This window comes from Brassica napus, chromosome C4 (assembly GCF_020379485.1).
Source record: "Brassica napus cultivar Da-Ae chromosome C4, Da-Ae, whole genome shotgun sequence".
Lineage (NCBI taxonomy): Eukaryota > Viridiplantae > Streptophyta > Magnoliopsida > Brassicales > Brassicaceae > Brassica > Brassica napus.
In genome coordinates, this window is record NC_063447.1 from 61,689,969 (window position 1) to 61,706,993 (window position 17,025).

At 38.2% G+C, this 17,025-nt stretch overlaps 1 protein-coding gene across 1 annotated transcript; it reads left to right on the plus strand.

Annotated features, from left to right (window-relative positions):
* The first annotated feature begins 12,280 nt into the window (after positions 1-12,280).
* On the plus strand, positions 12,281-16,607 carry LOC106429256 (beta-glucosidase 32). Its single transcript, XM_048755280.1, has 13 exons — positions 12,281-13,225; positions 13,368-13,437; positions 13,608-13,663; positions 13,870-13,945; positions 14,054-14,131; positions 14,231-14,318; positions 14,454-14,709; positions 14,812-14,930; positions 15,025-15,242; positions 15,365-15,402; positions 15,503-15,605; positions 15,711-15,819; positions 15,923-16,607. Exons 1-13 carry the CDS (start codon positions 13,076-13,078, stop codon positions 16,161-16,163), a joined length of 1,602 nt encoding a protein of 533 aa, XP_048611237.1. The 5' UTR covers positions 12,281-13,075; the 3' UTR covers positions 16,164-16,607.
* The last annotated feature ends 418 nt before the right edge of the window (positions 16,608-17,025 follow it).

Here is a 17,025-nt window from a genome sequence, read left to right on the forward strand (position 1 = left end):
GAGACAAAACGGATCAGTCTCCTCGCACACCCCACCACCTCTCCCCCCGAGAGAGAGGATGGATCTTTCGGGGAACTCGAACCCGACAGAGTCGGGTAAATCTAGTGAGAGGCGATCAGCCCTACTCCGACTGGCAGAACCTGATCTTCGCGACCAGCTTCCCAAACGCTCCTCAATAAGTGGGGAAAGTAGGCTACATGAGGTTATTATTGGCAGTGAAGGTGCAGCACCTCTGGGAAGCCCCCCTGGGAGGGGAACGTCAGGACCTAGTGCACAGGTAACTACATCACCCACGGTGGAACAAGTCAGAGCTCCAGCCTCGCAAAGACTAGGAGGTCTCGCATCCTTGGGAAGCAAGGAAAAAACCAGAGCAACGTTGAATCAAATCGTAGCGGTAACCTCCACTAAAAGATCTGTTGCTGCTGTTGCTGACTCCGTAAAAGCCCCTAAACGAAGAACCACTGCAAGTAGAAGGGTAGCTAGAAGCCCGATGCAGGGCATCAACCTGAGAAAGGTTAATATTGCACGATCTACTAACCCACCTCGGAAGAGAATCTGCACAGAGAAAGGAAGAACTTTACCTTGGAATAAGGCTAGTACAAGCAACACCCTCCCACCACCAGCTCCAAAGATCTCGAGGGCTGGACCGGCTTCAAGAGACGAGGGACCGGATTGTCGGTCCCCGCCTCCACGGCTTCCTTAGATCTAATGAGCTGGAATTGTCAAGGGCTGGGGAACCCCTTTACAATTCGTCGTCTTCAGGAGATTAGGAAAAGTATTCTCCCAGACATTATGTTCCTCATGGAGACCAAAAATGGCGATGACTACGTTAAAAAAAAGACTCATGATCTTCATTATCCTCATTTCTTCTCGATCCCCCCACAGGGACTCAGTGGTGGCCTAGCTCTCCTCTGGTCAGACAACGTCACGCTCGAAATTCTCGAGTCCTCAGCTAATATCATTGACGCCAAGGTAGAGTTCAAAGGCACCTCCTCCTTTATTTCCTTTATATATGGAGCTCCGATAGTTGAGAATAGAGCAGTTTTTTGGGCGGAAGTTTCGCGCATTGGGAAAAACCGAGAACTCCCGTGGCTACTCACGGGTGATTTCAATGATATATTGAACAATTCGGAAAAGGAAGGTGGACCGCCAAGATGGGAAGGCTCGTTCACCACCTTCCGTACATTCGTCTCCCAGAATGGCTTATGGGATCTTAAGCACGCCGGTAACCATCTCTCGTGGAGGGGAACACGCTGGACTCACTTCATCAGATCCCGGTTGGACCGCTCGATGGTTAATTGCTCATGGTCTGAACTGTTCCCGATGGGCAGAAGCTGCTACTTGCGGTTTGAAGGGTCATACCACAGACCCCTTATTACTTACTTTAATTCAGGTGGCCTACGGAAAAGAGGTATCTTTCGCTTCGACAGATCACTCACCGAGAACCCGGAGATCACGGACCTTATTACCACTACTTGGAATAGCTCGCCACTGTCCTCAGTGATTGAGAAACTCAACGCTTGTCGCAGGAGAATCATCCTCTGGACCAAGGAACGAAATCAGAAAGCAAACGAAGTGGTCTCAGCTTCAAAAATAGCTCTGGATGATGCCCTCTCGGCGGCGACACCAGACCTCCCTCGCATTGAGGAGCTGAATAGAACTCTTGCGGCGGCCTACAAAGAAGAAGAACAGTTCTGGCTCCAACGCAGCAGAATCCAATGGCTGAAAAAAGGGGATAGAAATACCGGGTTCTTTCATGCGGCTACAAGAACAAGGAGAATGCAAAACTCTTTCTCGGTTATTGAAGACTCGGAAGGGACTGAATTTTATGAAGAGAAGGAGATAGCCGGGGTCATTACGAAGTATTATCAGGACATCTTCACCACCAAAAGCGTTGGTGACTTCTCTATCGTCCATGATCTCCTCCCATGCAAGGTGTCAGCGGAGATGAACGCTGAGCTCATAAAGATGCCAACTGCCCAAGAGGTCAAGGATGCAACTTTCTCTATAAACAGCGGAAAGGCTCCGGGACCGGACGGTTTCTCCTCCAAATTCTATCAATCTTACTGGCATATAGCTGGCAAAGATGTGACAAAAGAAGTTCTCAGATTCTTCGAGACCAGCAGGCTTGATCCACAACAAAACCAAACTCACATTCGCTTGATCCCTAAGGGAATCTGCCCGAGACAGGTAGCGGATTACCGGCCGATAGCCTTGTGCAATACACATTATAAAATCATTGCCAAAATCCTCACTCGAAGACTCAAGGCTTTCCTCCCGCAGCTCATCTCTAAGTCCCAATCAGCTTTTGTTTCCGAGAGAGCAATCGCGGACAATGTCCTCATCACACATGAAACTCTCCACTATCTTCGGACATCGGAAGCAAAGAAGTTCTGCTCTATGGCTGTGAAAACAGACATGAGTAAAGCGTATGATCGGATTGAATGGAACTTCCTCAACATGGTGCTTAGCAAATTCGGATTCGAGCCCCTTTGGATATCGTGGATCATGGCTTGCGTTGAGTCGGTTTCATACTCGTTCTTGGTGAATGGCACTCCACAAGGGAACGTAGCTCCATCTCGTGGTATACGACAAGGCGATCCCCTATCACCGTACCTGTTTATCCTCTGCACGGAGGTGCTCTCCTCCTTATGCGACAACGCTCAAGCTAAAGGAACCTTTCCAGGAGTCCGGGTCTCGCGTGGAAGCCCTTTCATCAATCATCTTCTCTTTGCGGACGACACAATGTTCTTCTGTCGATCTAGTGCCACTGCTGTCTCAAAACTGAAGGAGATCCTCAATATATATGAAGCTGTTTCGGGCCAACGGATAAACCTCCAAAAATTGGCAATTACCTTCTCGGCCAAGTCCCCTCCGGAAGTGAAACTGAGAGTGAAAGCTACTCTAGATATTGAAGCGGAGGGAGGGTTAGGTAAGTACCTTGGCATGTCCGAACTTTTTGGCCGTAAGAAAAGGGACATCTTTGCCTCTATCCTAGACCGAATCAGACAACGGATCAACAGTTGGACGACCAGATTCCTCTCCGGTGCGGGTAAACAAGTTCTACTCAAGTCGGTTCTAGCGGCAATGCCCAACTATGCGATGTCCTGCTTCAAATTACCATCCTCTCTGTGCAAACAGATTCAGTCCCTCCTTACGCGCTTTTGGTGGGACGCAAATCCGGAGAAGAGAAAGATGTGTTGGGTTGCATGGACTATGTTAACCAAGCCAAAATACGCAGGTGGTCTTGGGTTTAAGGATGTTGAAACCTTCAACGATGCTTTGCTGGCAAAGATCGGGTGGAGATTGATTAAGGACCCGACGTCCCTTGTAGCGCAAGTTCTACTTGGAAAATATGCTAAAAACACATCCTTCTTAGACTGTGTACCACCAGCCTCGGCCTCGCATGGCTGGCGGAGCATATTATCCGGGAAAGAAGTACTCAAGAAGGGCTTAGGTTGGGCGGTGGGGAATGGTGAAAACATCAATGTATGGAGAGACCCATGGTTGTCCTGCTCGTTCCCGAAAGCTCCCATTGGTCCCCCTATGGAGGAATCTGCACTTCTTAAAGTTAGTAACCTCCTCTGCCCAATCTTCAATACTTGGAACCTTAACAACATCCGATGATACCTGCCTCAGTATGAGGAGATAATATGTGGCATTATCACGAGTTATGGCCCTGCAGAAGACACCATGGTGTGGCTCCCTGATGCGCGGGGCTGCTACAGTACTAAGACAGGGTATGGGGTGGCTTGTGCCTCTAATCATAACTTGTCTCTCCTCCCATTGGAGTTTGATTGGCTCAAGCATATTTGGAACCTGAAGACGGCGCCGAAGTTAAAAGATTTTTTATGGAAGATAATTAACAGAGCAATCCCGGTTAGCTCTAATCTATCTAGTCGAGGAGTCCCCCCATTTGCGTGTAAACGATGCGGCGGAATAGAAGATGATCTCCATGTATTTGTGTCATGTCCCTTTGCGGAGAATGTATGGGAGATGGCTCCTTTTGTATGGAAACCGGGGACTCAGATCCCTTCGCTTGCTACTTTGCTATCTCAAGGCAGCAAGTTGATCACTCTCCCCCCTATTGGTGTAGCTTTACCATTGTGGCCCTGGTTGTTGTGGAACTTATGGAAATCACGTAATAAAGTATGCTTTGATAACAGGTTTTACACAGCAGAAGAAGTACTCAACAAGGCTATTACAGATGCAAGGGAATGGCAATCAGCACAAGCAGACCCCTCATGCCCGACCCTCCACTCACCGACCTTGCAGCCCAGAGCAACAGAGCCCCCTTCCACGGAGCTGGCCTGCTACTCCGACGCGGCTTGGAGCACAATCACAAAAAGGTGCGGTATTGGCGGTATCTTCAAAGGCTCCTCATCTCTTCGCATTCCAAACATCAGCTTCTCCCGACGTTTTATCTCTTCAGCATTGATGGCCGAGGTCATTGCTGTCCGTTCTGCAGTCATGACGGCTGCTTCGTCGAACTTTCGATCCCTGACAGTCTACTCTGACTCTCAAGTCCTAATCTCCATGATTAAGGCGAAGGAAACCAGACCTTCACTATATGGGATATTGTACGACATCTATCACTTCAGTACCTTGTTTGATTCTATTTGCTTCAGTTTTATTCCTCGTTTAAACAATTCAGAGGCTGACTTGGTGGCAAAGTCAGCTCTCGCCTTTGTAGACTCTGCCTCTCTCGAAGGAGTGTAACCTTTTAGATTGAATTTTAATAAAGTAGTTTTTGACCCAAAAAAAAGAATAAACTTCTTTTGTTTGAGAACAGTATCTCCTATTTTCTCTGTTTCTCTCATAGGTTATGATATTTGAGTAACTTAATGTAGATATTATATTTGGTTACAGTTTGAGAATACATATAGCCTTAGACTACAAGTTTCTAAATTATTCAGTTTTATATTATTTAAAATTAATATGTTCTATATGGTATATAACATTTCTAATAAATGCGCAAATTCACTAAATTATTGATACACTGTTGTGAAAAGTCAGAAAAAGAAACGCCGTATATGTTGATAATATAAAAGATGTGGGGCCCGTTGCACTATTTGCACAGTGAATTTCTTTTCTATATAAACGATCGTTTCGATCGATTGTAAACACACCATTCCTTCTCCTTCTAATAACACATCTCTCTTATTATCAGTGTTATCTTCTCATACGGGTATAAAATTTTGCCCTTATTTAAATTTCCTCGATACAATAAAATTCTAGTTTTTTTTTATAACACGTTATCAGCACGATCACTCTGCGATTCGGTAAAATTTATTTGTATCATTTATACCCTGTTATAATGGTCGGTATACCGCCTCTACTATTATTTATATCATGTTATAATGGCCGGAATACCGCCTATATTATTTACAAATTAATTTAATTTATTTATTGGTCGGCCGAGCCGCCTTATATTCTGTTTATTATTTATTGGTCGGCCGAGCCGCCTTATATTGTGTTTGTTATTAATTGGTCGGCCGAGCCGCCGTATAATTTATTTATTACTCTGCATTGATCGGCTGAGCCGTCGCATGATTTGTTGTCATAACATAAATATTTCATTGCTATAATTTTTACTTTTATGAAATTTTATAGATTTGATTGACTGTTTAATACGATATTTTCAGACTGATTTTTAGTGCACTCGATTTAACCCCAACGGTCACAAAGAATTTTTTTCAAAAATTTCCCCTTTCTCCAACGGTCATGAACAGTAATTTTCATCTATAAATACAACTCATTTTCACTCCATTTCATCATCCAAAACATTTCATCTTCTCTCAAAAATTTCAAATCGCTCTCCTCCGATTTTTTTATTTCAAGAAAGATGATTCGCGCACTTTTGTTTTTATGTGCCATTTTTATTTGTGTTTCTATTTATGGTTTATCCGTTGGAGAATTTACTCCAAGAGAATTTAGGATGAATATCGGTTTACTTTTCTTTACATCGCTTCTCTTTGTAATTGCATGTATGATTAATGTAAACGGTTTTTAAATTATGAAGTTCTAATAAAATTATTATTTTGTGTTTTAGAAATACAAATGGCAAACATCGAGAAACTCCAGTTCCCGGCTCTGAAAGTAACCGGCGAAAACTATGTCAGATGGGTCACAAATGTGAAACCCTATCTTGTAATAAAAAAGATAACCGAAGCGATAAAAGTCGGTAACAAATCGCCACCCGAGCATATAGCCGAAGCGATAATCTTCCTGAAGAAGCACTTAGATGAGAATCTAACTCACGACTATGGAGACGTTGAGGACCCAGCCGTACTATGGCAAGCCTTGAAAGACAGATTCGATAATCAAAAGGAAATCAATCTCCCTCACGCTCTTGAAGAGTGGAAAACCCTCAGGTTTCAGGATTTCCAAAGGGTTAGAGATTACAATTCCACTATCTTAAGGATAGTTGCACAATTAAAATATTGTGGTAACCCTGTCACCGAAGCAGAAATGCTTGACAAGACATACAATACTTTCCACAAAGAACACAACGTCTTATCCCGAATTTACAGAAAATGTGGGTACACCAAATTTTCTGAATTGATGGTAACACTCATGTTGGCTGAAAAGAACGATGAGTTACTAATCAAAAACCATAATTCCCGACCTACGGGAGCCAAGGCATTTCCCGAAGTGAATGCTACGGCGGTAGAATATTCGGGAAGGAGAAACCAGACCAACCGAGGTCGTGGTCGGCGTTTCAACAACAAACGTGGAAAGCCTTACTATCCTAAAAGTATTAGATCTAACAAATGGGTTAGATCTGAACAACCTCCTAAAGGAAAAGAAACCGAAGAGGATACCACAAAGAAAAGTGAGACTGTATGTTACAGATGTGGATGTAAAGGACATTGGTCCCGTACCTGTCGTACTCCCCCACATTTGTGCAAGTTATATCAAGAGTCCATAAAAGGAAAGGCTAAAGAGGTGAACCTCACGGAAAATGTTGAAGGGACCTCATACCTTGAATCCTCCGACTTCGCTAATGAGCTGGACTAGATTACTCCTGAAGAGAATCGAAATGCCTATGATAAGAGTATTGAATAGTTTTCAGTATTACCATGTATAATTATTATATTTCATGTTTTAAACAAATAATGATGTTTTTAACGTCATCTTATTGTATAATTATTATGTGTTTCCTTATATGAATGAATTTTATGTTTTTCTTTTATTAATATTTATGACAATTTCAGAAATGGATCAGAATGGTAATGAAGCAAAATCCAAGAAACGGATTCGTGAAATATGCATACCAGATAGTGGAACAACGCACACTATTCTGAGACAAAAGAGATATTTCTCTGATATAAAACCGACAAGAATTGTCGTCAATACAATATCAGGTCCTGCAGACGTGATTGAAGGAACTGGTAAAGCAAATTTTACTTTACCGAATGGAACAAAATTTTCCATAAATAATGCTCTATATTCTCCAAGTTCTAAAAGGAATTTGTTGAGTTTTAAAGATATATATCTTCACGGATATGATACTCAGTCTGCAACTGAGGATGGAAAGAAATACATGTATGTAACTTCTGAGAAATGTGGCAGAAAACACATATTGGAAAAGTTTCCAGAACTTCCTTCGGGGTTACATCATACTTATATCGATGAGATCGAATCAAATCTTTTAGTAAAACAGAACCCAGAAGAGTTCACATTATGGCATGATCGCCTTGGCCATCCAGGCACTACAATGATGCGTAAAATCATAGAAAGTTCACATGGTCATTCACTGAAAATCCAGGAGATTTCTCAAGGGAATAAAATGACATGTGTTGCATGTTCTCTAGGAAAATTGATCGTAAGGCCATCGCCAACCAAAATCGATAAAGAATCACCAAAGTTCCTTGAAAGAATTCAAGGTGATATATGTGGACCGATACATCCACCATGTGGACCATTCCACTATTTTATGGTATTAATTGACGCATCCAGTAGATGGTCACACGTTTGTCTATTATCATCTCGAAACATGGCATTTGCGAGATTTCTAACTCAGATAATCAAACTGCGGACACAGTTCCTGATTATAATATTAAAAAGGTTAGATTAGACAACGCTGGTGAATTCACATCCCAAGCATTCAATGATTATTGTATGGTAACGGGAATTGAAGTTGAACATTCTGTGGCTCATGTTCATACGCAAAATGGTTTGGCTGAATCGTTAATTAAGCGTCTGCAACTGATTGCAAGACCATTGATCATGAAATCAAAACTTCCAACCTCTGTATGGGGACATGCTATTTTGCATGCAGAAGCACTCATTCGAATCAGACCGAGTGCATACCACAAGTATTCCCCACTACAATTAGCGTTTGGTCGAGAACCAAATATTTCCCATTTAAGAATCTTTGGTTGTGCAGTATATGTGCCTGTAGCACCACCACAACGAACAAAGATGGGACCACAAAGAAGGTTGGGAATATATGTTGGTTGTGACTCTCCATCGATTATAAGATACCTAGAACCACAGACTGGTGACGTCTTTACAGCACGTTTTGCTGATTGTCATTTTGACGAAAATGTATTCCCAGTTCTAGGGGGAGAAAACAAAAATGTTGGAAGTGATATAAAATGGAGTGTACCATCATTGTTATATCTTGATCCTCCCACTAAAGAGTCAGAACTAGAAGTTCGACGAATTATGCATTTACAGAGTATAGCTAACCAGCTACCTGATGCATTTGTAGATACCAAGACGGTAACTAAATCTCATATACCAGCTGCAAATGCTCCTGCTCGTATCAAAATGCCAAATGAACAAGAAAAGGAGGATGACACACGAGAGCCAAAAACACGCCTGAAGCGTGGTAGACCTGTTGGTTCTAAGGATAAGAATCCTAGGAAACAGAAGAAAGCTGAAATATATGATGCACCCAAAATAGCAGAAAATATTTTGGAGGAAATAAATGATAAGGATTCTGATGAATCAGAGCATCATGAATCAGAGCATCATGAATCGAAAGATAATCATGAGATTTCTATTAATTACATCCATAATAAAAGGATATGGAATAGAAATGAACAAAATGACCTTGATGATGCTTTCTCATATATTGTGTCAAGTGAAATAAATGAAGAAATCGATGATCCAGAACCAAAATCTGTCTATGAATGTCAAAAGAGACATGATTGGGAACAATGGAAAAATGCAATACAAGCTGAACTTGATTCGCTTAATAAACGAAAAGTATTTGGATCTATTGTGCTCACACCTGCAGATGTGAGACCAGTTGGGTACAAATGGGTTTTCGTTCGAAAGCGAAATGAGAAAAATGAGATTACGAGATACAAAGCTCGTCTAGTGGCTCAAGGTTTTTCTCAAAGACCTGGAATCGATTATGAAGAAACGTATTCTCCAGTTATGGATGCCATTACATTTAGATTCCTGATGAGTCTAGCAGCTGATAAAAATCTAGAGATGCGTCTCATGGATGTTGTTACAGCTTATCTATACGGATCATTAGATACTGATATCTACATGAAAATCCCTGATGGATTTAAAATGCCAGAAGCATTAAGTTCCAAACCTAAAGAGTTATGTGCAATAAAATTGCAAAGATCATTATATGGGTTAAAACAATCTGGACGTATGTGGTACAATCGTCTCAGTGAACATTTAACAAAAGAAGGATATGTGAATGATCCTATATGTCCATGTGTTTTCATCAAGAAAACAATATCCGGATTTGTAATAATCGCGGTATATGTTGATGATCTTAACATTATCGGAACTCAAAAGGAAATACAAAAGGCATCAGACTATCTCAAAGGAGAATTTGAGATGAAAGATCTAGGACAGACACAGTATTGTCTTGGCCTACAAATAGAACATTCACAAAATGGTATATTTGTGCATCAATCCACATACACTAAAAGAGTGTTGAAACGATTTAACATGGATAAATCAACTCCTCTTAGCACCCCGATGGTCGTTAGGTCACTTAATATTGAAAGTGATCCATTTCGACCACCTGAGGAGAAAGAAGAGATACTTGGTCCGGAAGTACCATATCTAAGTGCAATTGGAGCGCTGATGTACCTTGCAAATTGTACACGGCCTGATATATCATTTGCTGTGAATCTTTTGGCAAGATTCAGCTCATCTCCAACCCGAAGACATTGGAATGGGATCAAACATGTTTTTCGTTACCTCCAAGGGACCATTGATTTAGGCTTATTTTATCCTAAAAGTTCAAAAGGTCAAATGGTTGGTTTTGCAGATGCAGGATATCTTTCAGATCCACACAAAGCCCGATCGCAAACAGGATACGTTTTTACGATCGGAGGCACTGCTATATCTTGGCGTTCCCAGAAACAAACGCTCGTGGCTACTTCTTCAAATCATGCTGAGATCATTGCACTCCATGAAGCAAGTAGAGAATGTGTATGGCTGAGATCAATGAGCCGACACATCTGTTCAAGCAGCGGGATTGGCGAAAATACGGAGCCAACTATTTTATATGAAGATAATGCAGCATGTGTTGCTCAAACAAAGGACGGATATATCAAAAGCGATAGAACGAAGCATATTCATCCGAAGTTCTTCTCATACACTCAAGAGCTCGTGAAGAAGAAAGAGATTGAAGTAAGATATGTCCAATCATGCGACAATGCAGCTGATCTCTTCACAAAATCACTTCCGACTTCGATATTCAGAAAACATGTTCGTAACATTGGAATGCATCATCAGAAGGATTTATGACTGCTCATTCGAGGGGGAGCTTACGTAGTTGTACTCTTTTTACCTTACTATGGTTTTTCCCATTGGGTTTTCCTAGAAAGGTTTTTAACGAGGCAACAAAGACGTTAAGCGAGAGTGGATAGTGACACCGGTCCCCAAGGGGGAGTGTTGTGAAAAGTCAGAAAAAGAAACGCCGTATATGTTGATAATATAAAAGATGTGGGGCCCGTTGCACTATTTGCACAGTGAATTTCTTTTCTATATAAACGATCGTTTCGATCGATTGTAAACACACCATTCCTTCTCCTTCTAATAACACATCTCTCTTATTATCAGTGTTATCTTCTCATACGGGTATAAAATTTTGCCCTTATTTAAATTTCCTCGATACAATAAAATTCTAGTTTTTTTATAACATACACTAAAATTTTAGTTATGCTTTGAACTTTATGTAAAAAGTTTCATTTGCTATATTATTATACTCACTTTCAACACCTCAGAAAAACTTAGAAAGAAGTTGGTGTAAGGGACAATTAAAAAGAAATAAAAAAAAAGGAAAGACTAACATGTGTTGTTGATTATTTTTAATTAGTTTCCCTAATATTTATATTATCATTATTAGTTTTGATTGTTGACGACAGCACGTATCTTAATATTAGCTGATGCGGGCATGAGAGAGATTTTTAGATTCAATTACTAGCGCTGGCAAAAACTTTCATAACATGTCTCTTAATTTTGTTAAAATCCAATTACACATTTAACAAGAAAAAGTTAAATAATCTAATTACACGATGGGACAAAAACTAACCCCACAGCCACAGGTCCATTCACCACTGGATCTATCTATCTGCCGCGGCCAGATAAAAAAAAAAAAGAGAAGCCATTAGTCGTTTACGATGAACAAAAACTAAAATTTGGTCAAAGAAAAATTCCTGGCTATTGAGGATTTTCCCCTTTTCAGTGGCTGAGTAGTGACATTGAAGTGTGAACTAAAAAAATAATAATTCATTTTTGCTGTTAAACAAAACAAAATTAGGCTCGAATGACCCCTTCCCATAATGAGAATGTATATAACCTTATTCTACCTTAAAATCGTAGTAAAATTACGTATGAGATATTCTATCCGTAAGAAAATCAAGTTGTCAGCGTTTCTCCGCATTGATTGAAGGTAAATTAATTGATGAGCATGTGAATTTGGCCTGATCAAAGCTGCTAAGTGCTAAGCATGGTTGGACGTATCCACTTTTAATATTAGTACAGTTTAAAGTTTAAACACCAGGTTCATAGAAGCAGTTGCAAACCGCAAAGTCGTAAATTTTCACGATATGTGGTTGCATAATTTTCCGGGTATAAAAATATATAAAACGATTATTTTTGTTGGAAACTATAAAATGGAATTTTTAAACGTCAAAATAATATTTTGTAGATAACTGAATTTGTTTTCAAGCTAAGTATGATTTTTTAAATGTATGGTAAATTAAAAATATATTATTATTTCCTATTTTACCATTTCACGTAGTATATTGTGAATAGTATACAACCGCTGGACTGATCACCGCATGAAAACATGAAAATAAACTTCATAACAGTGGTTTCTTCCGGTGTGAGCAATTCATTTGATATGACAAGGACGATTATTTCAAAGACACCAAAATAGTCGTCGAAAGTCCGGAACATCATGTCCAATAATAAAGACGGACTCCTTCATGCACTTAGGTTGCAAGTTCAATTCCTGTCGGAAGGAACTACTTCGTAATGTGTTTAGACACCATACATATATGACCCCATGATTTAGAGCCTATTTGCATATCCGAAGAAAAAAAATTATACATAAACTGTACTTTTTTTGAAAATTAATTTAGATTTTTTCATAAGTCCAAGATATTCCCGTGTTAAACAAAAAAAAGGTTGTTGAAGGAAAAATGACTACTTTTCAATAAAAAATGTAAAGGACTAACATGTGATGATAATCTTGGTTTCATTAATACCAGAAAAGATCTTCGTTTCATTAATTATTTTCATATTATTTATTTAATATTTTACACCTTGCGCCATGTATGCTATCTACCTACTTAATAATGGTAAAAAATCTAGTCACATTAAAGCGCCGGTAATAGAAAAAAATCATTTAGTCACATGGTGATTTATTTAATAAATAAGTCAAAGAAAGCGAACTGGTTTACGCGGTAAAGATTATTTAATTTCATAGTTTAATATTTCCCACTCTGTGTCGCCACATTTATGCCCTAGCTTTCTCTCTATTTAAGCTCTTCTACATGGCTTTGTATTTCTCAGAATACCATTAAGCCCTAATTACTTTCTGAGTATTTATTTGATAAGTCTCTTTACTAGGCTAAGTAAAATGGCAATTAAGCTTGCACTTGTAGTGACACTCTTACTAGTCTCATGCGCTATTTCAAAGGGAAGATCCCTTAGATTTTCGACAAAACAACTTGATCGTTACAGTTTTACTCCTGGTTTTAGTTTTGGTGTTGGTTCTTCAGCTTATCAGGTTAGGTGGTTTTTATGTAATTGTGTGGCTTAAACAATTTTAATTATGACATTGAACAATATAGCTTGTTTCTACTGCCTAACCATTTTTAGAAACAAGTGAAACTAATATTTCATGATATATTTATGTTCATGTGATGCAGTATGAAGGTGCAGTCGCAGAAGGAGGGAGGACACCGAGCATTTGGGACAACTTCACACATGCATATCCAGGTCTACATTTAATCTAACTCCTTTATTTTTTCACTGTGTTATTAATCAATATTAACAATTTTTATGGTCTCTTGAGAGAACTAATATAGATATGTCTTCATTAACACGTTGATAAACTGTGAAATATTTTTGCTTTTATAAATAGTAAGTAACACGATAAAATTTTACAGAAAGGACGAATATGGAAAATGGAGATATAGCCGTTGATTTTTATCATCGATATAAGGTATGATTTTTTTTTCTTTGTGAGTAACTATTATTTTAGTATGTTTATACTTTATAGCCACAGAAAAAAACATTTAAAACGTGTTTTAAATGTGAATTCTTGAAAAAGTAGGTGGAACATATAAATTGGCCTACACCTTGATTTGTGAACATCATGTCCTTTTTTACGTTTAACTAATATTTACCATGCACGTACCATGCGAGCAGGATGACATTAAGTTGATCAAGGAAATGAATATGGACACTTTTAGATTTTCCATCTCTTGGTCAAGAATATTACCAAGTGAGTATTACTTTAAACTTTGACTTTACTTACGCTTAATAACTTCATAATATTCGTGTATGCATGCACATATATCATTTGTTGATCTTTCAAAATTTGAATATTCAGGTGGAAAACTAAGCGGTGGGATAAACAAAGAAGGAATTCAATTCTACAAAAATCTCATTGATGAAATTATCAAGAACGGTGAGAACCATATGCTCAAACGAGTGTGTACATATATTAAATAATATAGTCCAAAAAATCTCTTATTTCTGATCATAACATATTCAATCATATTCACAGGCATAAAACCTTTTGTAACTATCTACCATTGGGATATCCCCCAAGCTCTAGATGATGAGTACGGTGGATTCTTAAGCCCACTAATCATGTAAGCTATATATATATATATATATTCTTCCATTACTTACCATAATATATATATATTCTTCCATTACTTACCATAAAATCAACAACGTATAAATCTAATTTTGCGTTTATATTTTGTTGACGTTTGCAAAAACAGTGATGATTTCCGGAACTTTGCAAGAGTGTGCTTCCAAGAATTCGGTGACAAAGTGGATATGTGGATAACGTTTAACGAGCCATATATTTATAGTGTTGCGGGTTATGACAAGGGTAATAAAGCAATGGGACGTTGCTCAAAATGGGTAAACAGCTTATGTGTAGCTGGTGATTCCAGCATCGAACCTTATTTAGTCTCTCATCATCTTCTTCTAGCTCATGCTGCAGCCGTTGACGAGTTTAGAAATTGTGACAAGGTATACTATCTCAATATACTAAAGGGTTGTGACATATATATTAACCTTAAAATATATTAACCTTAAAATTCGTTGTGATAATATATTTGTTTTTGCAAACAGATCTCACAAGATGGTAAGATAGGCATAGTGTTATCACCTTTTTGGGTCGAACCTTATGACGTTGATTCCGATGCCGATAAAGAAGCAGTCGAACGAGCTCTTGATTACTATCTTGGTTGGTAAGTGTTCTCATTTACAAGATTCATTAAAAACTCATATAGGTTAGTGTAAGAATTAATCCGCTTATCTTTGTTTCTTTTGTGATTTATGTAGGCATCTTGATCCTCTAATCTTTGGAGATTATCCAAAAACACTTCGAAAGAACGCTGGAAATAGATTGCCTTCTTTCACCCAAAAACAATCTGAAATGATAAAAGACTCGTTTGATTTTATTGGAATAAACTACTACAGTGCTCGATATGTCACACGGCAGCTTCGCAGCGACCCTTCACGACTTCGTTTCACGACGGATCAACACGTGGAGTACAAAGGTAAGAACCTTGAACATTCAAAAAGGCTTAGTACTTTTCTAGTTGGAGCGTTTTAATATACTAATTACCCTAAATATTTATCAAAATTGATAATGCTTTATATTTTTTTCCTTCATTATTAGTGAAAAATCGAAGCGGCGATTACATTTCTTCAGAATCGGTACGAACAACAATATCTCAAAAATATATTGGCATGCCTGAATTACAATGTTCATAACAAAGCTTAACAGAGAGTTTATTCTTTGCTTCTTCAATTTCAGGATGAATTAGGATTTATCTATGTATATCCCGAGGGCATACGAAAGCTTCTAAATCATATTAAAAATAAATACAACAATCCAACCATCTACATAACTGAAAACGGTAAGCGTTTCAAGAATTAATCTCCGCTAGCTTACAAATTACCTAATTGAAAATATTCCTTTAATTTTATTTATTCAGCTTAATAACGAGTTCTATAAATTACAGGTTATGATGACTACGATGTTGGGACTAAGCCACGTGAACAACTATTAAAGGACATAAAGAGAATCGAATACCACGAGCAACATCTTCAAGAACTCCATAAAGCTATCACGTAAGATAACTACATAAATATTAAAAAAGCCGAATAAGACCATGACTAATAATCTTAAGTGGAAGGTAACTAAATAATTTAATATATTTTCCCAAAAATGCAGTGTGGACGGGTGTGATGTTAGAGGCTATTCCACATGGTCGTTGTTGGATAATTTCGAATGGGAACGCGGATACACGATGAGGTTTGGTCTTTACTACGTTGACTATGCAGATGATCTGAAAAGATATGCTAAAGATTCAGCCAAGTGGTTCAAAAAATTTCTCGAGAAAAGGGAGCAATCGACACCGTTGGACATGTACAAGAGTATCAAGAAATGGTTGTCTGTGCTGCAGACGATATAACCGAGTCCTTGCCTATGGGAAATGATAGAAATTAGATGCATAGTTGATACGCACGCAATCATGTTTTGTACAAGGTTAATTTGTAATTTTTGCAGCAGTACCCCTAGAACAGTAAATTCTGGATCTTTGTACATGAAGTATACTATTATAATAAAAACAGACCTTGTATTTTAATAGGTTCCACAAGCTTTTCCTTTCAATTTGATAGTTTGATTGATCTAGTCAACTACATTGGTTATATTACCAGTAAGAGTTGTGATTTTGATTTACAAACATATTTAAGTTATTTATACAAAGAGTAATACGCAGAGAAAAAATTACGACAAAAAGATTCATATATATATATATTTCATTGTCGGTAACTCTCACATTTTACTATAAAAAAAATTGATACGAGTAACTAAAAGTCTAAACACACACAAAAGAATATTGGGTAAGAAAAAGAACTCAAAGAGGAACAAAAAAAAGATACGAAATAATATATTTCTATGAAATAAAAAAGTGACAAGATCAAATAAAATAACTAAATTGTTATGAGAAAAAACACCCTTTAAACAATAAAGCAATAACTTATTAGTTTAAATATGGGCTTCAATCAAATGTGATCTCTGGTGTGGGCTTCGATCAAATGCGGGTTTCCAGCTTCCTTCTATATAAGAAGTAGGTGGCCCAAATAATGTAATCAGCACTAAAACCTAAAGGGAAATTTTGGATAAATGCACTTCAATAAGAATATAATTTGAAAAATACACATTTGTTTAAGCTTTTTGAAAAATACACTTATTTATATATAAATTTACCAAATTGCCCAATCTTAATAGTTATCAATTCCTATTAAACAATTTTTAAAAAAATTATTTTA

Excerpts from the sequence above, each read along its gene's own strand:
- LOC106429256 (XM_048755280.1), top strand. The coding sequence starts at position 13,076 with ATGGCAATTAAGCTTGCACTTGTAGTGACACTCTTACTAGTCTCATGC. Across the intron at positions 14,319-14,453 it reads TTCTTAAGCCCACTAATCAT|TGATGATTTCCGGAACTTTG; the intron begins GTAAGCTATATA and ends TTGCAAAAACAG. Across the intron at positions 15,243-15,364 it reads TCAACACGTGGAGTACAAAG|TGAAAAATCGAAGCGGCGAT; the intron begins GTAAGAACCTTG and ends CTTCATTATTAG.